Source organism: Telopea speciosissima, chromosome 2 (assembly GCF_018873765.1).
Source record: "Telopea speciosissima isolate NSW1024214 ecotype Mountain lineage chromosome 2, Tspe_v1, whole genome shotgun sequence".
Classification (NCBI taxonomy): domain Eukaryota; kingdom Viridiplantae; phylum Streptophyta; class Magnoliopsida; order Proteales; family Proteaceae; genus Telopea; species Telopea speciosissima.
In genome coordinates this window covers 66,678,113-66,696,556 of record NC_057917.1, presented here as the reverse complement: position 1 = coordinate 66,696,556, position 18,444 = coordinate 66,678,113, and the positions used below count along the sequence as shown (strand labels likewise).

The 18,444-nt window shown below is 38.4% G+C and overlaps 1 protein-coding gene across 5 annotated transcripts in view; it reads right to left on the bottom strand.

The window, feature by feature from the left end:
- The window catches only part of LOC122651922 (serine/threonine-protein kinase EDR1-like), a 54,209-nt gene extending 36,000 nt beyond the window's left edge, over positions 1–18,209 (bottom strand). Inside the window, exons 1-8 of one of the 5 annotated variants that reach the window (XM_043845494.1) lie at positions 18,084–18,206; positions 14,663–14,724; positions 13,864–14,258; positions 12,204–12,407; positions 11,670–11,861; positions 11,210–11,469; positions 6,760–6,885; positions 5,140–5,229 (exon numbers count right to left, since the gene is read on the bottom strand). In XM_043845494.1, coding sequence (XP_043701429.1) covers positions 5,140–5,229; positions 6,760–6,885; positions 11,210–11,469; positions 11,670–11,861; positions 12,204–12,407; positions 13,864–14,112 — 1,121 coding nt within the window. In that variant the 5' untranslated portion in view covers positions 14,113–14,258; positions 14,663–14,724; positions 18,084–18,206. Of the gene's footprint in view, positions 1–5,139; positions 5,230–6,759; positions 6,886–11,209; positions 11,470–11,669; positions 11,862–12,203; positions 12,408–13,863; positions 14,259–14,662; positions 14,725–18,083 lie in introns of all 5 variants that reach the window. The other 4 variants (XM_043845492.1, XM_043845493.1, XM_043845495.1 and 1 more) reach the window with 4 other exon arrangements.
- Positions 18,210–18,444: the final 235 nt, after the last annotated feature.

Here is an 18,444-nt window from a genome sequence, read left to right as displayed (position 1 = left end):
CCCAACATGTATGTAACCCAACCCTAGACTTATTCCCAATGAAACAAGCCCTATTTGGTGATGAATCTGCATCAACTCTCCCTAACTTGAAAAAATTCGTCCTCCAATTTTGTAGTGATGAGGGGGAATCAACATGTGATCAGCAGCTTTGACCATCCCCAAACAGAACTCCAGTGAAGCAGGAATATTGGGGATAAAATCTCCAAGGCGTGGAGCTTTCACTTCGAAGAACCATGGTGGCATAACAAACTCTATGTGTTCGTTTTCTGAATCAGCAGCAACTGTGAATGTCCTGTCCATAGAATCTTCAGTGTTAGCAACCTTCGCATCTAATACTTGAGACACAAGCTCCACCTCTTCAAAAACAGCATCTTGAATGCCAATAATTTCTTGTGGAGTGCTCTCAACCACCTCTTCATCTTCTGCTGTTTTATCTTTTTCTACTTTGGTTTCTTCGACATTGACCACTTCAGTAGGGTCTTCTACATGTCGACTTTCCATCTTTGAAGCTATAGGGGCCGTCTCTTTCTTTTCATCACAATTCACTGCCATTTCAGCTTTATCTTTAACTTGTGCTCTCTCGACTTTCCTTTGGTAATGGAATTTTGTATTCAGCCGCTGTTTTAATACTGGTGAAGTTAGATTTCCCACACTCTTCAACTTGCAAACGGAATCTCATTGATGGAGGCTTCAAGTTGTCTTCAGATTTGAAGGCCTTTTGGTGGTGATGTTGTCGATGGGAATTTAAGTTACCTTGTTGTAGAGCTCTGAATGTTCGTGGGAAATATTTCTTACTCAGATCTTCTTTCATCTCTGCCCATGTAACAGGTTCTCTACCACGGTAGTCAGGATAATCCATCTGGGTTCTCCACCAATTATGTGCTGATCCCACTAGCTTGGTATGTGCTAATCTCATTTTTCTATGCTCAGGCAAATCATACCAATTAAAATAATCATCTAAAGCAGTTAACCAATCACAAAATACCTGTGGATCTGGTCTGCCATCATAGTCTCTCAACTCATACGCCTCTGGAGGTCTATGGCGTCTCCTGTAGTCTCTATATCCTCTGTTCCTATCTTCACTTTGATCATCTCTGTCAGGTCTACGTCGGTCCCTGTAATCTCTGTCGTGTCTAGAATGATCTCTGTGGTCCCTGTGACGTCTGGGATGATCTCTACGATATTCATCCCTTCCCAGAGTTCCATGTACTTCAGAATGAACTTGGAATCTGTCCTCCTCTACATATAGAGGGTTGCTTACAAGAGGCACAGCTTGCCTTTGTTCCATTACCAACATTCGATCACCAAGAGCTTGCTGTTCTGTTGAAATTTTCTGTAACATAGTCATAATTGCAGCAAGGGAATCGGGTGGGGGTGGCTGTATAGGGTCCACAGCAGGGGTGTCATGTTCAGCCATGGCTCTGATACCACTTAATGTAGTCCTAAATAGGTAGGAGACCTACTAGGAGCCAAACAACAGGATCAAATAACAAAAGGGGTTGCTGGTTCGAATGGACAGCACTAGGATTTAGGTCAATTCCTAGGGTTTGGGTTGGATATTGGGAAAGGGGTTTATAGGGTATTAATGGGCAGGTCTAGGGGGTTAATATGGTATAAAAAGGTTAGGATTTGGATGAGTTTTGAAATTCTGTAATTTTGGGCAGAATTGAATTTTAGGGTTTTGGGTTTGGGTTTTAATGGAGCAAGGAGATGAAGGGGTTAGAGTGGGAGTTTGGGGCTGAAACTTGGATCGAGTGTCAACAATGATGTAAGGGATGTATGCTGCAAATTTGGTTTGAAACTGATGGACAGATTTGGAGTTATGGAGGTTTCCTAGTAAAAGTAGGAGAGAGGGGTAAAACTGTAATTTCAGACAATCGGCTGGGTGGATGGTGCTGAAATTTGAATCGAGTCTCTCTTAGGGTTTGAGGAAGACTTGATCAAATTTTTAGCAAATTCTAATGGTTAGATTTTGCTGCGCAGACTTCTCACGAAAATCACCTTGTATGTAACCTTCTAGAAAGAAGAAGAATAGTTGCAGAATTTCTTACTTGTTACAGGTCTTCAATGGCAACAACTTTGAAGATGAACAATGGGGTCTCCCGATCTTCACAATGCAAGGAGATAAGTAGCAGCCCTCCCGATCTTCACAATGCAAGGAGTCGATTGGAGATCCACCAATCCCTTCAACCTTGATATTACTCACAAGGCAACCTTGATATTACTCACAAGGCACACTCACGATAGAGCAAAGGCAGCAAGCATAAAGCTAATTTTTATTAATCAAATTCGTATCTAATGTTGGCCTCCCTTACAAACTTATATAGAAGACTCACAAATAGACTTAGCTACTAAAAATGAATGGCTTAACCCTATCCTTAACCTATTAGGCAACTTAAACTAACTAGAAAACTAAAATACTAAAAGAAATAGACTCAAAACATGGCTGGACTTATAAAGTCCTAATCCAACCCAACTTACATCACATGACCACTTAACCAAGTCACATGATCACTTAAATTGAACCAATTGGATGCAACCAATTTGAACCAGTTCAATTAGAAAACATAAAAATAAACTAAGTATTGGGCTAATCCCGTATGCAACCTATATACCCATATTTTAGGCCCATAAAAGTGGCCTATTACATTAGAAACCCATGGGATCAAAGGCCCAACATGTATGTAACCCAACCTTAGACTTATTCCCAATGAAACAAGCCCTATTTGGTGATGAATCTGCATCACCAAGGTCTGCAACTCACATTTTGTGCTGCTGCTACAGTACCTTTGCCAGTTCTGGGAAGTTCTTCTTGTCTCTTCTCCATCCGAGGCCAGTTGGAGATGAAATCAGGCCCAGTGGAGTTACCCTAGAGACTAATTTCAAGCCTATATAGGCTCCACTGGTGATGTCTAGCTCTCTTTCTGTGCAACTCCAAACTGTGATGCTCTATTGCTCTATAATGCTGCCAGTTGTTGGAATAATGGCTGTTTTGTGATATACTACTGTATTGAACCTATTTGATGGGTTTTATCTGCTGAGTTACATTGTTCCAAGATCGCTCATTTCCTAGCTCGTGCTCCTTCTTGAAGATGGGCCTGTTAGTCGTGTTGTAGTTCGGCTTTTTGCTTGTTAAGGCCTCTTATCGGTGTGCCATCTTCCTAGTTTTGTCTGTTGTGGTTTCTTGGGGTTCTTCCCCTTCCCTCTTTCAGGCCCTTGCCTCCCCCTTTGTAAAGGAAGGGTCTTGTAGTTTGCTTGTTATTTTTTTGTTCCCCCCCCCCCTCCACTCTCTTTCCTTTGGTATTGAAATTTTTTATTCATCCAAAAAAAAAACACCAGAGCCATCAGAGCCTATTACAGATCCTTCTACATTATATCGTTCAGCTTACAAAAGGGCATTTAGGCAGGTACCCCATTGAGAAGTTTGGGCAGTGTGGATACAAGACTATTGAAGATAAGTTTGGAATCATTGTGGTTTTCTTTCAAAAGAATATCTTGATCTAGATTCCAGTATTTGGGTCATTCTTATTGCTTTTGACTTACAGGAGAATTTTACACTTTGAAAGGACATTTTTTGAATTTTCTTCCCTATCGAGTCAATCTAAAGGGGCATTTGTTAGATTTTTCTGTTTTGTTTTGAATAATAGAAAGAGGACCTTAAAAGTGGAGTATCTTCAGTTAAAGCCATCTTATATGGTAGTTGGCGTAATCTCTTCAGTTCATTTAAGTAGAGTCAAGGCTAATCTTCTACCTAGAAGACAACAGCCCAGTCTCGCTGAGCACCAATTGGAGATATTATGCGTAACAAAGGTGCAAGATAGCAAATCTTATTTCAGTATTCCACTATATTCCACTATATGTAGCATAGTTAAAGATATGTATAATGGTGTTGCGACTAGTGTAAAAACTTTGGTGTGGGGGAGGATAGGGAAGTGAATTCCCAATTACAATTAGATTACATTAAGGATCACCCTTAAGGAATGTACATGGAGTGAATGCTGAACACATCAGTATCCAGATTAGAATCCATTTAGCATATCCTGCCATTCAAATTTGACTCGATATCCGACAGATATTTCATCTAAGCACCAATATTAAATCCAAAGATTTGGATATCCAGATTCCATTATGATAATATCAGATTAGTTTTTTATATTATATGAATACAAAAGCAAGCTATCTGTGCCCCCCCCCCTCGATGTGCAGACTCCCTTAGAAATAGGCATAATCACCTCTTGAGGCCTTCCCCACTCATTCTAGTGTGGGTGGGGCTTTGTATTGCTGTATTTTCTTCTTTTTTCTGTTTCTTTTTCTCCTCTTCTTCTTGGGGAACCACTGTATCTCTTTCTCCTTTTGGTAATGAATTTTTTACACACCCACAAAATACTAATGAAAATCATATAAATTAATATACAATAGTCTCTATCTTCAAGAAATGCAAATAAACACAGAATATATTAAATGTATTAAGTAAAACTATAAAATAATTATCAATAACCTTAATTAGAAGATGAGTAATTCTATCAATATCCGAAATTGTATAAAAAAAGGGCGTACCCAGTGCACGAGGCTCCCGCCACTGCAGGGTCTGGGGAGAGTCATAATGTACGCAGCCTTACCCCCGTTTCACGGAGAGGCTGTTTCCAGAGACTAGAACCCGTGACCAAGTTGGTCACAATGGAGCAACCTTACCGTTGCACCAAGGTCCACCCTCTAAGGTATGCAATTATTAATCATTATGTTGTTACCAAGAAGTATCTGAATTCATATCCGATATCCAATTATACATTAAAAATTTGAATAAATGGATACAAATCCAGATTTTTCACCATCTATCATCCCTATTGCTAGACAATACTCAGTATCACCAACAAAAATTAATGTTCCCACTTCTTAAACTACCAAACCTTCTTGCTCATACAAACTTCTAATAATAAAATATAAACCTCATAAACTACCAGAGAAAACAATCTTAAGCCTGCAGCTGCAGGAACAACACATACGCAACACAATATTGGCATAAGCTATAGCAAAGCCCGAAGTGGGGAAAAAAAACGAAGGTGGTTTTGATACAATTCAAGCATGACAAGATTTTCATTGCTAACAATCCAAAGAAAGCAGCTGTTTGAAGAATAAAACCTTGAACTAGCTGTTCGTTGCTCAGCAATGACTTTCTTCCGACTGCGTCGCCAAAATGCATTTGCAATGTTGGGTTCGCTATGTGATAAACTGAAAGAAAACACATTATAACACCTCCGGTTTCAACTTTTCATAATTGAATAAAGATTCAAGCACTAATTTGAATACAAAAAACACAGGGATACTACACCCATGGGTTCTGACAATAAGTCTAATAATGCTAACTTGAATACAAAAAGCAATGTGAACTATTGATATATTCATAAAATACAGATAATTTCTTAGCTTATCATCCGGTTGATGATATTGAAGAATGAAAAATATAAATCCTGTCTAATAGTCAAATGCATTGTGCAAGTACGCTTACTCGGCAAACCATTACAAAAATAAACACAAGCGCATGCAAGATTGGAGGGGGGTTTATGAAGAAATTTAAGCATTTTAGTTATGGTTATTGTATAAAAATAATAATTTTTACATGAATTAGAAAACAAATATTAGAACTAAAAAGGGTTCTATCAAATGACAACTTTTGAAAGATAATAAAAGTGGATGACCTGTGGAAAAAATTTTGGTTAAAGTTTATGTATTTTTTCAGCACAAAGCCAAGTGATGTTACTGATTTGTAACTAAATGGGATGAACACCACCTCCCCCCCCCCCCCCCACAAACAAAAAGCTACAAATTAAAGTTGACGTATAGGACTACAGGCTCAATGTACATCATAAAATAATGGACCATAAGAAATGTTGATCCAATGACCCTGGAGGAAATATGATGTCATGAAAATCTTCTTGTTGTAGAATATAAATAAAAATAAACAAATAAATAACACTTTTACTGGTCTATCACTTGCTCTGTACATTGGTTCCCCTCCTATAGAACAGGTAAAAAGCATATAGAAATTAACTCAAAAGGGAAAATAGGGCTGAATGTCAAGGACCAAAAACACTCAAGGAAATGGCTGATGTGGTTCTCCAACACCCAAGATGGAACTAGGCTTATACATGACTAGTGACTTAGGAGTCACATTCCATCAAAATTCTTAGGTCATCAACACCACTCACAAGCAAACCCGAATCCAGCAAACCTTGATATGGCTTGCAAACTCCCCATCTCCAGCCCATGCCATCACGGACGCTGGACATGTAATAGAATACATCAACCGAATCCCTGAGTTAGGCACTATCACACCACAGGCCTTCACCACTGCCCAACAGTGCCCCAGTGGACGCCCAGGCCTAAAAGGAGAAACCAATGCAACTCCAGCACACTAAAGCCTGCCCATGATCTATCCATGATTCCATGGTTTACCCGGCTAATTGCACCATGCCATGCCTTGAGGGGTGACCAAGCACACCTCCTCATGCGAGGTGGATGCCAAAACATTGCCCCTTCACCAGAAGGACGGGTGAGACATCCACAGCTCCCCTGAGATCAAACTGAAATATTAAGGAAATGGAATCCATCTCTCTTCCCACAATCCAGCGTACCCAGTGCACGAGGCTTCCGCCACTACAGGGTCTGGGGAGGGTCATAATGTACGCAGCCTTTAAAACACATTTGGAATGCATTTCTGGTCCGAAGTATAACTCATCAAGATTAAAGAGTGACAAGTACCTTAGCTTTCCCTCAATAGAAGTTGTTGGTCGCAACATTATATTACGCAATGAAGGACCTGCCACATTCAAGGAAGCTTCTAGCCTCCGCTGGTATAAGGGTTGAAGGCTTTCATCATGCTCCGCACTGGAAGATCCAGAAGAAGAACCATATTAGCAGAAGAAATGGATCTCAAAAAGTGAGCAGAAACAAAATTACAAGCAAAAAAAAAATAATAGTAATTTGCATATAAACTGAAGGAGCTCTACAAACTGGGAAGCCTCAACAAGGAGTAGTTTATGATATAAACTAATATAAGAAGACATTCTCTATCAGGGCAGACTAGAAAAGTTCTAGTCAACCTTAACCAAGCTTAATCCGAACAACTGAAGGGGTGAGGGATTTTATCGGATTACTTTATTCCTGTAATTTGCATAGGGAGAGTAGTTTAACTATTCCAATTTTTTATGATAGGTAACATAAACTTATTTGGGAAAGAGAGAGCGGGGCTATACAAAGCCCTAAGAGCTTCAGGCTCTAGATAACAGGACACCTCAGGAAAGAAGGAAATTTTATTAGCTTTTTTTAATTGCACTCATAGCTCTTAGGCTCTCTTTGGTATCATTTTTCATTTTCTGACAATTCTTCATTTTTTCATGTGTTTGGTATCAATTTTGAAACTTTTTTTATTTAAAATAAATGAAAACACCCCCAAAATGATAATAGACTCAAGAGTCTATTATGGATTATGGCCAAAACATTTTTTCCTTCATTTTTTTGCTCTTTAATGAGCACGTGCTCATAAGATCCAAAAAATGAGGGGTAAAATAGACATTTGGTCGTTAAAATAGAAAGGCAAGTCCCTTCTTCTTCTCCTTCCTGCAACGAGAACTCTGGTTCCGTTCATTTTTTGAAACACAGACAGAGATGGAAGGAAAAGTGGCAACGTCTCTCTCGGCCGACAGTCAGATCCCAATTCGTTCTTTTTGGGCACAGGGAGTTCTAAGAAGTTAACAGGAGATGCATTCTGCAACCTAAAACCAGAAAGAAACCCAATAAAAAAACCGATGCATTAATAACCGAGGACATTCAATAGAAGGTAAAAGAGCCAACAAAAAATAACACAAACTTGCGCAAACAGAGTATTCAGGGTAACACGGAAAGCACATTTACAGATAGAGAAGAAAAAGAAGAAAGAAAAGGGAAGAAACAGCCAAGAGCTCTCAAGCCATGAGATCGTTTCAGAAGGGGGAGGAAGAAGTCGATTCCATATTTGCAGTCTCGATGGTGTTTGTGATTCCAGAGTTGCAACAACATGCGGTGTGAATCACGGTGAAAAAACTCACCCCTGAACCCCTACAAACATCTCCCCTGAATCCTTGAACCTCTCACTAATATGGAGGAGCTCAGATTGAAGACGCCTCTCTCTCTCTCCATCCAGAGTATTCCCCTCTCCAGTAATCAAACGCACAAAAAAATTGGGAAAGTTCCTAAATTCCAATCGGTTCTCACTTCTTCCCTCCATGTTAGGTTTTATTCTCCAGAATTCTCTTCATTTTTACTGTTTAGAGTTGATATGTGAAAGAAGATACGTGATGAGAGAATTTCTTCACCCATTTGTTCAAAAATGTAATAAAAATTATTTACACAAAGGTAGTTACCAAACTTTTTTTTCATTCTACAATCTATAATTTTTAGTAGTTACCAAATAGTTTTCAGTTTTTGATCAAAATGGTTTTTAGTGATGATTTTTTTTAAATAGGCCAAAATGAAAATGAAAAATGATACCAAAGAGAGCAATCTCGGTCGAAAATTGCACTTTCGACTGAGATATCTCGGTTTCAACAGAAACTGAGACAAAACCTTGAGTCTATACTGACTCATACCAAGTTTCAACCATATTTCACACATTTCGGTAGTTTCAACCAGTTTTGATCTGGTCCATGACTTGTCGAGTTTTGCCCCGAAAATACCAGGTTTCGACGAAGTTTCGGTCAAAACCTGGGAAATCTCGGTTTCGACCCGGCCTCGAAATTGAAATTTAGAACCTTGATTGCAATGTTTTAGCACTGATATAGATAACGATTTAAGTATATGAACATGTCTGTGCCTCCTACTGATAATAGTTCAAAGAATAAGCCCAGTCCCCTACCTCCAACCCCCCACCCCTACAACAACAACAACAACAACAACAACTCAGCCTTAACCCAACTAAATGGGGTCGGCTACATGGATCCTTTCAAGACAAAGTATGGAAAACTGAGGTCCTCACAAAGGGAAAGGGAAGTAAGAGAAATGAAGAATAAAAATGAAGAAATGAGATAAGAAAAGTGAGGAATAGAAAATGAAAAATGAAAGTAAGAGGAAAGAGGATCGCCCAAGAAATAAGGAAAATCTCGGTTACATGGTGTCGACAACGTGGATCCTTGCCCTCCAATAGGCTCTATTTGAGGTCATACTTGGCACAAGCCCCAGGCTATGCATGTCATTCTTCACAACCTCACTTATCGTCATTTTGGGCCTTCCCCTAGCTCTTTTAGCTCTTTCAATTGGGATCAGGTCACTCCTCCTTACTGGGGCGTCCCTAGGCCTCCGTTGCACATGCCCAAACCACCTCAGACGACATTCTCGAAGCTTGTCGCTGATAGGGGCAGCTCCCACATCAGCTCTAATGCATTCATTCTTCACTTCATCCTTCCTAGTTTTGCTGCACATCCATCCTAGAATCCTCATCTCTAGAACATATAGCTTCGCTATATGGCACTTCTTAACTACCCAACATTCCACCCCATACATCATAGTTGGTTCCATTGCACATGGCCAACCTCCCACCCCTCCTCACACTATATTACATCAAAAAAGGTTCCACCAAAAACAAGAAAACAACTTAAGATGACATCACAACATGAAGAACGACGTGCATTCAATTCCATTAGTTCAATACTTCAATCTCTTACCCAAAGTACAAAAGATCTAGAATTCTTATGGCACAAATGAAAGCAAAGCTTCAAAATATATGAGCAGAACAGAAAAAAATAATGGTTCATTGGCAGAACATTTAATATTCACAGTAGGTTGCCAGCATTGAAATGGAACAGACCGAATGCAAATAAACATAGTATAGTTTCTTAGTAGATAGTTCAGTAAAAAAATGGTAGGACTACCCCTAGTAAAATCCTCCCAGATAGGTATTAAGAAAAGAGAGAAAAGGGAGGGGGGTTTGGAAGGGTAGCAGTTGCGACTATGTGAACTTCCACAATTCCACTAACTTCTAACAGTAGCAAACCCTAAAGGAGATCACAGCAATAGAAATAACTTGAACTCATAACTTTCAATTTATCCCAATATGGAAGAAGACTACCAAAGATACTATCGAAAGCCAAGCCCCCATTTAGGTGACTAGATCTGTCATTCATTTTTATCAGCAATAGTCAAGTTGTTTATACTGGAAAAGAAATTAGAAGAAAGAGAAAAGCAGGGAGGAAGAAGAGCGATAAAAACACAACCATGCTTACGTATTCACCAACCTACCGAACAAGCAATATGTTCTTCTAACAACAACAACAACAACAACTCAGCCTTATCCCAACCAAATGGGATAGGCTACATGGATCCTTTCAAAACAAAGTAGGGAAAGGAAAGTAAGCGGGATGAAGAATAAAAATGATGAAATGAGATAAGAAAAGTGATAAAAGTAAAATGAAAAATGAAAGTAAGAGGAAAGAGGCCGGCCTAGGAAATAAGGAAAATCTCAGCTACATGGTGTCGACAAAGTGGATTCTTGCCCTCCAATAGGCTCTATCTGAGGTCATACTTGGCACAAGACCCAGACTATGCATGTCATTCTTCACAACCTCACCTATGGTCATTTTAGGCCTGCCCCTAGCTCTTTTAGCTCCTTCAATCAAAATCAGATCACTCCTTAATGAGGCATCCCCAGGCCTCCGTTGCACATGGCCAAACCACCTCAGATGACATTCTCGGAGCTTGTCGCTGATCGGGGCAACTCCCACATCAGCTCTAATACATTCGTTCCTCACTTTATCCTTCATAGCTTTGCCACACATCCATCTTAACATCCTCATCTCTGCAATACATAGCTTCGCTATATAATACTTCTTAACTACCCAACATTCCGCCCTATAAATCATAGTAGGTCTACAACAGTCTTGTAAAATTTTCCTTTATGCTTTAAAGGAAACTTCATCCATCCCACTTTAATTCTTTGTGAAACATCATCATCTATGTCACCTTCTTTGTGTATGATAGACCCCAGATATCTGAAATAGTCACTTGCCAGTATCTCTCTCTCCTCAATTTTCACTATGTCATCATCCCTCATAGTGTGACTAAAGTTACATAGCAATATGCTCTTCTAAATAGAGAGAAAAAGGGGAAAATGGAAGAAAAAAAAAATTCAAAAGACTGATTAATACATTGGAAGAATAAAAAAAACTAAAATTATGCTTACCCTTCTGCATCCACTTTATCTGAAAAACCATAAAGAGGACTGTTTGGTTCAAGTGGTGAGTCACATGAGTCGTTTTCTGCTGAGTCACTCTCCCCTGCTGCAGAACTGTGAGACATCCAAATTGCCTTGGTTGAACATGGAATTAGCTGACCTGGGAACCGCATGAGATCAACTAGCAGTTCCACAGAATTCAAAAAAACTATCACAGACATATGCTTATATGAGTCTGCACTTTCAACAGCTCCATCATTTGGTAGACCCTGAGAAGGTAAGTAGAACATTGAGAATGAAACTATACAGATTAGCTATGGACTATGGTGATCACGAGTGGAAAATAACTAAAAAGGTGTCACTTAATGCAAAGTAAAAACTGAATGTAGGGAAAGATCCAAGAGACAGGGACAGTAAGTCAATAAATTGATTAGGCTAATGTACTACAACAAACAAAGAGAAAGCTTACCACCATAAGCCTACTCTCAAGTCCTACAGTATCCGCAAGGACTTTGAACAGGATTGCTCGAGGTCGGCATGAACCATGCTTTATTTGCCCCAACAGCTGGACACCTTGATTTTCTGACACATGAGACATTTCCTCCAGTGCAGCTTTAGCTGGACTTAGTTCCGGATTTGGTCGTTTATAAAAATCAGAAACCTACATGTGGTTGACATCAGGAATGGAACAAACACTATCAAAACTTTCATTGTACAATTTTGTGATACAACTAGTAATAGTTATAGAAAAGAAAATGCACTAGAGCATGCCAATGTCTAATCAAACTTGTATACGTCACAGTGTAGGTTTGTTTGCACCAAAAGTGACAGAAAAGTTAGCAACATGTTTGTCAAAAAAGCTTGATTTAGAGCTCTTAAGATCCATGTTCAGGAGAGAAAGAGAAATAGGATACATAGCCTTATAAACACACACAGGTAACAGTCACAGAATGAGGGAAACATGAATGTATAGATTATGACTAATCCAAACCAAATTACTTACCAATCCAGCAATCTTTTTTATCATTGCAGCTGGATTTGAATTTAATCCTCTCACCAAAGCCACAATCAGTTGCTTTAGCATGGAAAGTTTCTTATCCTTCTCTGTGTCTACAAGTATAATATCAGCTCTAAGACCCTCCATACCCATAGCATAAAGTTCATCTGGAGAAGGTATATTATGAAAATGCTCCTTAAGCTTCTTGTCCTGCACATCAAAATAAACATTATTTTATTACAGTTGCAAGACATTGGAAAACATCACAGATTCAAAATCCCAATCTAAAGGAAACTCCAGGATGGAAAATGAGATACCCGTACTTGCAAGCAAGAACAAACATTAAACATGGAACCATAAAATACAAATGTGTACAAACAAATGCTGACAACAACTATATTTTCACTTTCCTGCATAGAAAATTCAACAACAGTTTCCAGCTCACAAACGAGAAGGGCTTAAACTTTCTTCAACTCAATGATCATGGATATTCGAGTACAACAAACCTGTATCTTATTACAAAGTTCTTAATAAAAGTCAACCTGAAGATTAGACTAAGCTGCTGCAGTGAAGACATGTCTTTGATTATGTTATGTTCTAGCATATAAACAGGCATACATTACAAAAATGCTACTTGTGTCACCAAACGGGAAACTGCAATTCAGCATACTCCCCCATCCGGTGCACTTTAAAGGTGCAGTGGGCGGTGCACCGCACTTGAGAGGATGAAAATCCAAAGGATTATCCTACAGAACAGAAATAGGACCATAATGTAGAATGGCTATCTATTGAACATACAAAAGAGAGCATAAACATTAAATAAATGTAGCTAAGATGGGGATGCTGTGACTGGCAAGACTGGGTAGGATAGTGTTAGGAAAAAATATGTTCAGGACAATATAGGAGTTGCATCAACAGGTGACGGGATGAGGATGATTGAGATGGCCTGGATATGCAGTTATGCACTATGGAGCCTAGTAAAAGCACCACTAAGAAAGGTTTGAAATGGACATATGGTGCAAAATGAAGGAGATTTGAGGATAAGGGAAGCCAAATATGCCATTGGTCGAAGTGGTGAGGAAGGAAATGAGTACTTGTGAGTTTAATACTCCAGCTTTAAAAAACTGTAATGAGAAACAGGATTTGATTAGTCAATCCCAATTAGCGGGAAAAGGTTAGTGTTTTGAGCTGACTGTAATGAAAATATCCTGTCGTCAATCAAAAGAAAGAAAAGAAAAAGAACAGTCATATCATTTATGTCCACAACATCTAGCTTCAAGCAAAGATAGCATGCTCTAAAGATCAAAACATTCCCTGATATTTCGACCAGAATGTTTCTATTTTGATGAAGACTCAAAAGATGTAATACTGTAATCTCATCTACCCCTAAAAAATGTACTGTTCCCTGAAAACTTTTTCTAATTTTCCAACACATTTCACCAAAATTTTCTAAGCCAGGTCAGAACAAATTTTGACAGAAGGAACTGTTGATCAATTGGTTAATGCTTATTTGGAAATATCATAGAGATATACATATCCACATCTTTTGGAATAAAAATTGTAATTTCCCAGCGACAAGACTTTTACATTAGAAGAAAGAACCACCAACCACTCAATGGGTTGTCAGAATTTCATAACCAACCACAAATTATAACCTACTGCTCACCGGAATGACAGAATAGAAACCATTAGGAATTGATCCAGAAAGTGTTCCAGTGGTCCAGAGGATTTGTGAAGCTGTCTGAGATGACAATTCATCTTCGTGAAGAATTCTCTTCAAGTCTTTACTATGTGAAGCATCTCCATGAGATCCCAGTGAAACAGACTGGAAATTTTCAATAAAACCTGAGGGCCACCAAGTAGCGCCTGAAGGCCCATGTTCAACTGGCCCTGCATCTTCTCGTGTGTCCTCCATCTTCTTGAGGATTTGCCAAGTAAAACCATTTCGCCACCTCTCAGCCCATAGAGGCAATTCAGAATTGGGAATAAAATCTTGGATGACAGAAGATAGGTCTACAAGCTTTTTGTACTATGACTTCCCTGAACTGGAGGTCATATGACCTGCAAAAGGAAAATAGATTTAACCTGTAAGCAAATATTGGAGTACAAATAAATTTGAGTGTCAATGTCCAACACTGGCTCTGATACACCTAAAAAGTTCAAATATTATGTTAAAAATCAAGGAGAAATTAAGAGACAAAAGGAATTAGAAAAGAAAACTCATTGCTCAGGAACAGAATTATTAGGGCTCCAATGCAAAGAAAACTCTCTCTTCGGCCCTGCTTGTTCTCTCTGCAGCTTAGTGCCTGTTTACTGGGGTGACCTCAGCCTCTTAGAAAAAGACAGTAAAAAAGCGAGGGCAAGATTTGAAAATTTGATGACCATAATGTTCATGAATCCCAAGCAGGGCGTAAATTGACTGTAAATGACACTAGTGGCAGATGAACATATAGAGAGCAGCTCACCCAAAGAACTCGAGAAACTTTTTCCTTGAAACAGGCGCCAGTTCCAGAAACATAATGTCAACCTATAACAAAAGATGCATAGATCAAGTTCCTAGGAAGTAGAATAAAATCTGCCCAATAGACAATGGCTGGGACCAAAACATTCAACGACTGTTACCTCACAAAAACATGCAATTTCCTCAAAACAACATATGAGGGGTGATCCATCAAAAAAATGACAGGAGGAGTGTGACACACATGTACGTAGAGCTTTTCAACATTTAAGAATTCAGGATTTTTAGTAACATAAATAAATGAAATTCACAGGATTTTATACGTTTCAAGCAAAATATGCAGAAAAAGGAAAGCATGGGTAAAACAAGTAAAGAAATACACATCCATTTATCCAGTAATACTGCACGAATGCATGGAAAAGCAACAATTTTTATTTGCAGGGCTTTCACCAGCAAGCAGGGGGAAGCAAGTAGGAGAGTAGTGACATGAACAACCCATTGATGGAGATTTATGGTGAGGCACAAGTCCATCGGGGTTTTTTAAAAAATTATCAAAAAAGCTATAGGAATGAACAAGAACTAACAAAGAACCACTAAAAAGCTAGGTAATATTGAGCTTACAGCTTTGGCCATCCCACATCAAAATGTAGCCTCACATGCAAACTGCAAGTCAGTCATTCATGGGTGCAAAGATTGGTATGAGAATAAATAGGTCAATGCCAAATTGCATATGAAAAACTAAACAATAAAATGCCAGAATATCATATGGTGTTTCATTCCTAAAGCATATTTTAGCTGTTTTAATTGAATTGTGTGTGTGTTCTAGTACTAAATTTTGTGTATACAGCGTACAACATACACTACCAACCTAGAGTCCAAAGCCAAAGTAACAATTTGGGTATGTTTGTTTACAATCTAAGGGTTCCACTATGTTTAAAGAGCCTAAAATAGGGTTTCCTAGAAATTTCTGGAACTAATTTGGCCATTTGGGCCTTGAAACCATCAATCGATACTAGAAACCGAAACCTGAAGGTTTCGACCGAACTTTTGCGGTTTGGCGAAATATTTCGGTTTCGAGCCTGGTTTCAACCAAGCTCGAAACTGAAACCTTGAATCCAACAACAAAGATTTTTGGGCTACTGTATTTAGAAGTTGAGGTAAACATGAGCAAGGGGTAAGGCATTTGCAACCAGATGGAGTTGCCATGTGATTTCGGAACCAACTTCATCAACCCTTTGGGAGGCCTTATCTTTGCCTTATGTCCTACAGATTAGGAAGAGCTTGTCTGAGCATTTTGTATAAATAGTGTTGTATTTTCCATCATGTTCACTATATTTGGTCTTCTGGCTATGGTTGTACTTGTGTGCTTCTTCCTCAGATAAAAGTCGTTATCCTTCCAAACTTAACCCTTGCCAAGCCTTGGTAGGTAGAATTGAAAACATTACAAACTGAATTCTTGTGGAGCACTGGAGGGATCTCAACTTGTTGGCGTATAGACTTTGCGAATACCAGAACTCGATATATCACTCTCCAGCCCCAGAATTATTCTTATCTGATTTACTTATCCTAATTCAAGTCTTCTATTTACAATGATACCTTAACCTTGTTGGTGTCTGGTTAGCTAAGGCAAAGTTTTAGACTTAAATTTCAATCCAAACTTCAGTCCCAATTTAAGTGAAAGTAAACGATAGCAGTTTATCTAAGCATCGATAAAAATGACCGCATAAAACATTGGAAACATTCATCACCTTTTGTATCAGTAAGTAATTTTTCTCTCAGAGAAATACACTCCACAACCTTCCCAAACAATTAAGATTACCATCACACTCCCAAAAAATAGTAAAAATAATAATAATAATAATAACAATAGTAATAACAACAAGAATAACAACAATGACAGTATAAAATATGAATCCTAGCATAAAAAAGATTAACTTATTATATTCTTTGACACATTAAGTCCCTGGCTTCTAAAACAAACTGCTCATTCCATTGGAAGCCAGATATAGCAAAAATATGGCAGACCTTTTGGCTAAACAACTGGTTTTGGGGGACTGTCTGGCAAGGTTACAATTGGTGTACAAATAAATGTAACTGTTCTAAACAATAAATTTGTTAATTATCCACACAAAAAAATGCAGCTATTTTAAAGCTAGAAAAATAAAATAAATTCTTTATTTAGTTTTCTTCTTCACAGAAATGTAATGCTCGAATTTTCAATCAACTAAAACCCTCAACAGGATATGTTCGGTTACTTAGTTAGTCAGACCTCTACTTGACTATTCATTCCCACTGGGAAAAAAATAGGGAAAAAATATAGAGAGAGACCCCTACCCAACTACAACCTAAGTCAAAGTTCATAAGCTTTATAAATTTGATTTACTAGTTCCCTCCAAATTTTGATTTCATTTTAAAGAGGAAAACAGAGAAAAATCCCAGCCTGACTATCTGGCAAGGGTTCAAGATTTCAGTTTCGACCAAGCATGGGACTTCGACCCTGGCCGAAATAGCACCGCAATATAGCACCAAAATTAAATGGCTGAAATATACCACCAAAATGACACTGAAATATGATCTGTTACAGTGTAAAAATCGAAACATTGAAAAGCCCTCAATTCACATGCCATCTCATTTCAACAAGTGTCAAAACCAAAACATTTAGTCAAATTTGAACTATGCTATCTGGAGTATCACTCTGCATGACTACACAAAGTCAATATTGTTGCAAACCAGAACAAGAGCCACGTTTAGAAAAGAAAGTCAAACACACTCTTTGTTTCATGCTCCTACAATAGCTAAACCACTACTCCAGTAGCTACATTGCCAATCACTATGGCCATACAGTTCCAATATTAGGCTATTGTCCATTCAATGCCTATAGAAGAAACACTGAGGAAAAGGTCAGTTTGCAATCAAATTCGAACATCTTTAACCCTCTCAAGTTCAGTAAAGGCACCACACCGGCCGGCCCAGTGGAGCCAGTGAGCATACTTCGAATCAAATTTCATCCTTCCAGATTCTCTCAATACCCTAGAAGTGTAGAAAGCTCGAAACTTTCTTTTCAATAGAACATCATATAAGAACCACTCCACAGTCACCGTACCATAAATAAACATTCAAATATAAAGTTATAACAAAAATAATAAAAAGATAAAAGAATTAAGTGTACACCAAGAAAACGAAGAAATCTAATCTCCATTCGAGCCAAACTCCCAAATTCAGCATCGGATATGAAGCGCCTCAAATAAAAAAATAAAAAAAATCACAACTACTTCCCATTTTATCCACTGAAAGACAGAATTCACTAATTGAATAGTTTAATATGAAAGAAAAATGAAATTGATGCAAAGAAGATCAATTTAATCACGCAAAAGTAGAAGAAAAAAAAACAATTAGTGATGTGAAGAAAGGGGGGAGGGGGAACTCACCAGCAGATCCGAGCATTTGAGTTTTTCCAAATCGCAACAAAATTAAATTGTCTGTGATTCAAACTGCACGCCCAAATCGAAACTCTGATATGAAAAAGAAAACATATAAACCAAAAAATAAGCGTTCAAGAACAGAGAGTGATGGGAGACGGTTCGCAGAACCGAAATTTTTGAAGAAAATCGGTAAATGGAGAGAAGAAGAGAAATGTGGAGCCCGGAAAAACTCTATATTTATATCAGCCACCATATTTAATGTTTTAATAATCTGACTTTCCATCTAAATATTTTGTATTTAAAGAAAGGTTTTTCCTTTTTCTAGGCTGTCGTCCCTCGTCCCTACTCCGTAATCCCGTATTAGATC